The sequence below is a fragment of the Apaloderma vittatum genome, unplaced genomic scaffold (assembly GCF_000703405.1).
Source record: "Apaloderma vittatum isolate BGI_N311 unplaced genomic scaffold, ASM70340v1 scaffold9074, whole genome shotgun sequence".
Lineage (NCBI taxonomy): Eukaryota > Metazoa > Chordata > Aves > Trogoniformes > Trogonidae > Apaloderma > Apaloderma vittatum.
Genome location: NW_009710908.1, coordinates 1,598 through 10,628, shown reverse-complemented (window position 1 = coordinate 10,628; position 9,031 = coordinate 1,598). Strand labels below are relative to the sequence as shown.

Here is a 9,031-nt window from a genome sequence, read left to right as displayed (position 1 = left end):
AAGTTCTCACAGTGAGTTTTGTGTAGAGCGGTGTTGAAACGTTACACAGGTATTCTCCACTGTCACTCGCAGTAAGATCACGCAAGATCAGTGAAAAGTCACTTTGGTTAATTTTGACTCGAGGCTGGTAAGTGTGAGGTGTACCGTTGAAGGCGGCCAGGACTGAAATCACTGTATTTCTGTTTAATGTCCAAACAACACTGAAATCTTCAGTGTTTGTGCTGTTATTGCTGTATTCACAAGGAATTGCAGTGCTACTTCCTTCTAAGATAGACAGTTGGTCTGAAACAGATAATTGAACAACTCTCTGCATTTCTTTTTTAGATACCGTGAATGCTATTTAGACATTTTCTGACTTTTTTATGAAGTCTGATACTACTGCGGACAAACATAAGAATGTATTTCACTATTTTGTCATATTTAAACATCACAGTATGCTTCTAGAAGCTTCTGAAGATTTCAAAAGCAAACTTATCTTACATTAAAAAAATAAAAATATCTAATAAGTATTTGGGATGCTTAGGAAAATCATCTTGTTTTCAATTGCCAGTCTCTCCTCTAACTGGGAGGGGGGCTCATTAGTAGAAGTGATTCAGCCTAGTCTAAATTACTGCGTAAAGCAGCATGAAATTCTACATATTGGGAGCACAAGCAAAATGCAGCCACTCAGATACCTGCACATTTAAAGCAAAAGGGTAAAACTGTTACAATATCATTTAATCAAAAGGAAAAAAAAAAAAGATTGTATTTACTTAGAAATAACTTTCTGCCACAGTGAACTTCAACTCTTCATGTGACTGTGTGGAACACATACAATTAATGAATAGCTTTAAAAAAAAATAGGAATGAGAAGGACAGAGAAGGTAAGTGGAACTAATAGCTCATGTATAAAATACTAATATAAGACTAATATCATAGCATAACTATCAATTTGACAGTAGGGATTTGCTGCAAAGGAAGGAAAAACCCAGGAGGCTGTGGTGGCTGGGAATCTGCTGGAGAGGAAATAATAATTCCTTATTCTGACATCGTATAACCACACTTGATTTGGGATGTGGAGGGCGCTGAATGAAGAGTTGTGGGACTGAATATCAGAAGGACAAAACAAAACTGAACCCCATACTGCTATTACAAAAGGAAAAGAGTATGTTTTCAGAATGTTCCAGTCTGAGAGACAGATGGATGCAGGGAAATTCAAACAAAAGTGTAATTAAATGTACATTTCTCTCACATGGATTGGAAGGATAGATTAACAAAATAGTCGTTTATAGTGCACGTTACCTACTATGATGTCATACCTGAAACCTTCCATATCACAAGCTATTGTACGTAAATTAAAAACTGCACTCTTGTCCTGAAGCTTACGCAATGAATTAGGAACTGAGAGCATGTGGGTACACCTGAGGGAGAAATCAGGGCAATGGAAGCAGCCATGCACATCTCACAAGGGAATTCCTCTTGCATTGCTCTTACACAATTGAAAAACACTTCCTAAGAAACAGGAGTTGTGCGAAAATATCAGTTATGCACCTGGGGTAAATTTCCAGCGAAATTCAGGAGGAGGACAAAACAGAGGGTTGAAATTTCACAGCCCTGTTTTTCCTTAACTAACACTGCTCTCCACTCCCCTGCACCCCCCAGCACTCACGGTGGGCACATGAGGAGAAGTACAAAGAAAGAATCAAAGCGTACTGATCAAAATCTGTGATGGGAAATGGACTGAGTAAGGAGCACATGCACCTAGAGCAGGAGGCAAACTTTCACCTGCCTCATATAACGCACAGGTTCACTGAGGTTTCCACGTCTTTTGTATGAGTTAATTCTTTTCTTAACAGAGTGCAAAGCCCGGTTATTAGGCACCACGTGAAATTTGAAATTGATATGGAAGAAATGTTCAGAGGAAAGCTAACAGATGTGTGATTTCCTGCTTCTTGGACCGTGTGATGCCTTGTAATTGTGACAGAGGAAGGTCCAGCCTTCCGCACAATCCCGTATCGGTGTTGCCTCACTGCCCAAACACTGTATTTAATCTGGCTCTGAAACCAGCTGTGACATTCAGTAGTGATTAAGGGAGAGACTTCCATTCACTCCTACCTTGCATCTTCCATTCAGCAGCCCACTCTTCATAAGGGAGGTGAATCTGACAGTAGTAAACATCAGCTGCGTTTATAATGTTCTGGTCACTTCTAAGAGAATAGAGAACTCCATCCCTGGTTTCCTCCTGACCTGTTTCTTGGATGGATGTATTCCCTTGTACCCAAGATATACGTGGTGCTGGATAAGTGTGAAAGGCATAGCACTTCAGCTTCCTTTCTGTGGCTGTCTTTCGGTATTCCAGTGCATAATATGAGGAAACTGTATAGTAAAAAAAAAAAAAATTTAAAAAAATCACTCCTATTACTTTCAAAATCCTTTTTAACTTGAACTAATTAGTCTTTTGAAATAAGATTGGTAAGAATAAACATAACTAAGAACAAAAATTAATCTGTATTTGGTTTCAGAAGAAAGCATAGCATTACTTACTGCCAATGCCAGGATCTGTGCAGTTCTGAGAAGTCATATAATGTTTTAAAAATCAAGTATACTACCTAATTACCCCTTAGAAGTCATGGTGCAGTAGGTGATGAGAACACTACTGTGCTGTAATTCTTCATCTTATGTTACAACATTTCATCAGAGAAAATTCACTGCTTAACTAACACCATCAGGCTCAAAAGGTACTCTGTTGGGTTGAAGGATTTTGATTCCATGTGAGAAATAACATGAGAAGAATCTCTTGGTGTAATCCCATTTCCACTGTCGCAATCCAAGCACTTCTGATATCTTACTGACCTCTTATGTGCAGCGTGACTTCCACATCTGTTGTAGTTTGCTGTGTTCCAACATAACAACTATAAAATCCTTCATCAGTCAAGGCCAGGTTACTAAGTTTCAAGGAGGCATTTCCACTAGGAATCTTATCGTGAAAAAGGTGTGTTCTGTGCCTGTAATCCAGGTCTTGTCTTTCCAGCTGATCCTTCTGATAGTAGTAGCTGTGCACAATTTTATCCCCTTTCTTCCAGTAAATCACTTCATCATCCCCAGGTGGGAAAAGACAAGGGAGGATGCAATCCTTGGAAAACACACCTGTTACTGTTTCCTCTTTTGTAAAACCTAAAGCCCATAAATACAAATGAATAAATTAAATCTAGTCTATGAGCATATTTCTGCCCCTCCTTATCACTGACAAAAAAATGCTCTGGCAGGCAGCATATTCCCACCGAGCGTGCCAACAGCTCTTTCATGGCTTTTCTGTACCACAAGCCTTTCGGACAGCAAGGGTCTTCAATCAGTTTAGTCAATAACACGGAGCTCTGGGCTTTGAATTTACAAGGTTTCAGTACATATCCCGAGTAAGCACATAGATATTCAGATCTGCACACCGACACCTTAGGACCTGAGCTCTGAATGCATTTCCAAAAGCACAACCTTCAACCTCAAAATTTGCACAAGTGCTAGCATCTGATTGCTGTTAACATTTAATTTAGGCCTTGTTGGCATAAAAGAAGGACTTTAAACTAATCTTCTCAAATGCTGACTGCATTAACTTACCACCACCATATAGACCTTCTTGGCCAAGGTTGGACAACCTGTTAGGCAGGCAGCGAGCGTCTGGCTGCAGCTGTCGTCTTGGAAATTTTGATGCCCTCTCCAGCTTGTATGGCAGGGCAATCTGGATGACTTTTTCCTCAGCCTCCTCAGTGAAAAGTCAACTAATGTATTTCAAGCCATTTTCAGCACAAACTGACAACCACTGCCTGCTGAGCAGTCGCACTTCCATCAGCCAAGCCATGGGGCGGAAACGCTGGCAGGTAACAGCCTAGGTGCTCAATGGGCATGGCCATCCATGCAACCCTTCTCCAAACAGTTGTCTTCAGGAGTGTTTTACATTACCCCAAATTGATTCCCTACCATTAACAATCAGTTAACATTCCCCCTATTAAAAAAAAGGTAGTAATAATTGTCATCTTTATTATTTTTCATAAACAACGGAGCTAAAACCTACCCCAAAGTGTAGTGCCTATGTGGAAGAAATAGATGAGAAGAGATGGTATTTTCCCTCCTTTCATGTCTTCTCTGGTTCACAGTAGATATATATCAAACTGACAACACAAAACGAAGGGAAAAAATCTGTTTAAACACAGGGAAAAGATGTACCCTAATTATAATATTTCCTTTGTACAGCTTATTAAGGACTGTAAGGCTTTGTACCATGTCTCTTTCTGCACTAGTCTTGTCCTAGATTTTTGGCTTTAAGGCCATTATGTGATACTATACATTTCATAATGGCTGAGGCCCTCCAATTACCATATAACCCGCAGATTGATACTTGCTGTTTATTTTTAATAAACAAGAAGTGTCTACCCTCAGTGTTCTCACAGGGCTACAGAAAATTAATCTTCATCATTCATTAACAGGACACAGGAAAAATGGTCAAGTACAATTTCCAAAAGGATATAATATGTCCTTTGTGAAGCCAGATTTTTCTGCTTCCTAAAATATGTTTCTGATTACTGCTACATTTGACCTTCTGGGGTCGAAAATTTGGCTGCATTTGCAAAGACTGCAGATATAAAGAACTTCTCATGCTTCACTTTTCACCAGATCAAAAGGGTATCAGCTAAATTCCAAAAATATGTGAGGTTCTCCCATAATATCTTCTGGTTTTTTTCAGTTAAATAACAATGAGGTGGAAGCTCTCGTGTATGACAGAATATGAATAATCTTGTTGTAACTCATAGACTGCACTCTTCCTCCACCCAGACACACTATTCTGAAACACAACATGCCACGTTGAAGAAATTACATCATGAATCAAATAACTTGAAAAAAGTTTAAAGAGCATCCCCTAGTCCTTTTCTTCTCCCCAAGGGACAACTATAGGTACCATTCCTAACTTACAGAGGGCACAGGTGTGTTTAGGCAGGCTTGTTAGTCTGGTTTTTTTAACGTTAATGAATAATTTTGACTGGTGTGTGTGACATCTTATGTGTGAATCTTACGTCCCAAGGATTTTTGCATGTTATATCTTTTATAAAGCTAGTGTGATTACTTTCTGTATTCTTAGTTTTCTGTTAGGGGAAACAACGCAACAGTGAGGAACCATAAGATTAAGCTTGAGAGAGAGATGATGCAAATGTAAAACAAAAACGATATATAATTTTGCTCCTTGTTAGCAGAAATTGCCACTATCTACCTTCTTCTCTGCTGGCATTGGCAAGTGGCGTACATTGTGTTTTATTAGATTTTTTGCTCATTTGCCCATCACTTCCAACTTAACTGATACAAGATACTGTGCTTAATTTTTGAACTTCAGAAACTACTAAATTTCCCTTAGTGAGTGTTTGGCCATGTTTAATAGAGCATCATGTTTAATTGGAAGTGATGCTCCGAGAGTAACAGGGTTCCAACATTACCTCTGTGGTGCCTTTGGGGGCTGCATTAAGGAGTGAAGCCTGGAAAGGGCAGGCTGCCTCATACCTTTTAGCTCTGCTCCATAATGCTGTCCTGAACTAGTGTAACTAGTTAGCTGAAAATTTTCAGGTTTGGCACGAATCTTAGCTTGGGATCTTCCTATGCAAGTGTGCTGCAAAAAAAGTTGTTGGTCTGTAGGAAAACCTGAAGAGTGCAGGCTCTAGCCAGTTTTTTCAGCAGGTCTCAGGTCTTACAGGCGTAAAGTATACATACGTTGCTAGATAAGAGTCGCACTGCAAAGTACTGAAGAAACATGCTTTTCCTACTTGCTACAGACCCAACTGGCACAGCCAAGAAATCACACCCTAAGGCTTTGTAGTGGAATATCAATACAAAATGATTTGTCCAGACAGCATACAACTACAATTAAGATCACTGCAGTTCTGCTAGTTACTGATGCTCCAGATCAAATGCCTGTACATCAATGCATGCAGCATTGGGAATGAATAGGAGGAGTTAGAAATCTGTGTCACCAAGGGGTTACAATCTGGTGGTAATGACACGAGATGGTGGGACAGCTCACATGAATGGAATGTGGTCACGGATGGCTGTGTCCTTTTCAGGAAAGACAGGCCAACAGGGCAAGGTGGTGGAGTTGCTCTTTAAGTGAGAGCGCAACTGGAACGTATTGAGTTCTGTCCAGGGGCAGATTAGGAGCGAGTTGAGAGTTTGTGGGTGAGAATGAAGGGGCAGGCTAGGGGTGATACTGTGGTGGGTGTCTGTCACAGGCCACTTGATCAGTATGAGGAAGTTGATGAGGGCCTTCTACAGGCAGCTGACAGCAGCCTCTCAATCACAGGCCCTGGTTCTCATGGATGATTTCACCTCCCAAGATATTTGCTGGAAGGCCTACACAGCCAGCCATCCTCAGTCCAGGAGGTTCCTCCAGTGCATCGATGATAATTTCTTGATGCAAATGGTGAATGAGCCAATTAGGAGAGGATGCTGCTGGATCTTGTGCTCCCCAACAAGGAGGGTGTGGTCAAAGCAGTGAAGGTTGAGGGCAATCTTGGCTGCAGCGACCATGAGGTGGAGAGTTCAGCATCTTGTGTGGCAGGAACAGAACACCAAGCGGGATCGCAGCACTGGACTTCAGCAGGGCCAACTTTTGGGACAGGGGAGTAGAAATTAAAGGGCTCCTATCTTTAGTTGGTTAATATTCAAGGACCACTTGGAAGGATTAACAAAATAGTCATTTACAGTACAGGTTACCTACTATGATGTCATACCTGAGACCTTCCATATCGTAAGCTATTGTACGTAAATTAAAAACTGCACTCTTGTCCTGAAGCTTACGCAATGAATTAGGAGCTGAGAGCATCTGGGTACAACTGAGGGAGAAATCAGGGCAATGCACGTCTCACAGGGAGTTGCTCTTGCATTTAAAAATGCAATTAAAAAACACTTCCTAAAAAACAGGAAAGGTTAGAAAATATCAATTATTTACTTGAGGTGAATTTCCAGTGAATTCAGCAGGAGAATAAACAAGAGAGTTGAAATTTCATAGCCCTGCTTTTCATTAACTAACAAAATGAGCTGCTCTTTGCTCAAATGTAAACAGAGCTTGCTGCTCTCCACTCCCATGCACCCCCCAGCACTCAAGGTAGGCACTTAAGAATGCACTTGAGAAGTACAAAGAAAGAATCAAACAGTACTGATCAAAATCTGGGACGGGAAATTAACTGAGCACTGGCACAGGCTGCCCAGAGAGGTTGTGCAGTCTCCTCTGGTGATACTCAAAGCCTGTCTGATTGCGTTCCTGTGTGACCTACACTAGGTGATCCTGCTTTGGTAGTGGTGGGGGTTGGACTAGATGATCTTTCGGGGTCCCTTCCAGCCCCTAACATTCTGTGATTCTGTGATTTCAGGAGACTTACTTCATACAGAACCACCACAGGCCCAGCTGGTCAGCAGTTCAGCCAGGGTTTCTGAAAACAAGGCAAGGTACTAAAACGCATCTTCCAAGACATACTGAACAGCACAGACAGTGGTAGAAGCACTGTGCTTGCTTTGGCCACTCAAAACACACGTTTTCTTTATCTTCTGTTAATCAGTGACCAAACCACATGCCCACTGGAATTCTTCTCTGTTCAGTGAAATTTCCCCTGTGACCTCCTTTGAAAGCAACCATGCATATTTTCCTAACTCTATCAAGCAAAAGTTATTTCTTCCGTAGTAGAAAAGATTGCCGAGGGTTAGAGCTGGGCTGGCCACTAAGCACTGACAGACACCCTCTAAGCCCTCTCCCTCCCAAAAGGGGAAGGAAAAAGGATTGAGGCAGTGAGACTTACGGGTTGGAAAAGAAAACTAAAACAGCTTTAATAAATAATATTAGTACTGATAAGAAAACAAATAAAATACATGTAAATATCTATAAAACCAATATTGAACCCAACTCCTCCTCCCAACAGCAATCCTCTCTGATGCTGCAGAACAGGCAGTACTAGGGAAGGCCAAAGCTCAGTGGCAGAGGGGAACTGGGTACAGGAGCTGGATTTTGGAACTCAAGATTGGGATTAAAGGCAGAAGATCGGACAGAGTTCTCCTCAGACACCAGCCATCAAAGAAGAGAACTTAATGCCCACGATCCCTCAGTTTTATACTGAATATGATGCATATGGAATGGAATACTCTCGTTGGTCACCCATCCTGTATGTTCCTCACCAGAGGTGCAACCTCTTACTTCCCTGTGACTCCTTTTACTTCCCGGCACCCCCAGCGTGGCACACAAGATCCAGCAGTGGTCTTGGTCACTACAGGAGCAAGGACAAGCAAGACCTTTTCTGCATACTAATACCTGGCAGTAACTATCGGTATCAGGCATTATCACTTCTAGTAGCAAAGTCTGCAGAAACATGCTGTTAACTTCAGAAAGTGCAGCCTCATAAAAGAGACTGAGCTGAAAATTAAAAATCACTACACAGAATTGGTTTTGTTTAGCGCAAAACAAGGATTCTGATTAATTGCTTTTCAAGTAAGTTAACAGCACATTTCTAGCACACACAGACCTACGAGGATTGGAAATGCCTGAGGATTTCAAGTTTTACCAAAATGGAAACAAGTAAAATGAACATGTAAAGTTGTAAAAAACTCACATTGATCACATACTGCTAAAATCTCATACTAGACACAGTACTAGCTTTCCAGAACTTCCCCACTGAATCCTTGGGAGGCATCTTCTCCAGTAGGAAAGAGAATTAATTCTCCACCTCCCTCCAGTGAAACCCGTACAACTCAAATGCTAACTCCATACTTAAGTTGTTGAGAAATACTCGTAAAGAAAGAAGGCTCCCACATTCTAAACATCCAAAATTGTCTTAGGAAGCAGACAAATACTGTGGTTTCCTTTAATATGTACATATCGTATTCCACCCTTCCCTCATCCCATATGTTTCTAACCACCGAGCTGTTAGAAGAATGCCAGGGGTTTGTTTTACCTCTTTTGATTTCACATGTAGCCAAAAAATTCACTCCTGCTATTTTGGATGTGTCTTGCAGGTAGGGCATATACATATAT

The 9,031-nt window shown here is 41.1% G+C and overlaps 1 protein-coding gene across 1 annotated transcript in view; it reads right to left on the bottom strand.

The window, feature by feature from the left end:
- HHLA2 (HERV-H LTR-associating 2) overlaps positions 1 to 3,153 on the bottom strand; it is a gene marked incomplete at its 5' end in the record, with an annotated part of 7,309 nt that extends 4,156 nt beyond the window's left edge. Inside the window, 3 exons of the mRNA XM_009867440.1 lie at positions 11 to 264; positions 2,095 to 2,355; positions 2,833 to 3,153. Coding sequence (XP_009865742.1) covers positions 11 to 264; positions 2,095 to 2,355; positions 2,833 to 3,153 — 836 coding nt within the window. The remainder of the gene's footprint in view (positions 1 to 10; positions 265 to 2,094; positions 2,356 to 2,832) is intronic.
- Between the last annotated feature and the right edge of the window lie 5,878 nt (positions 3,154 to 9,031).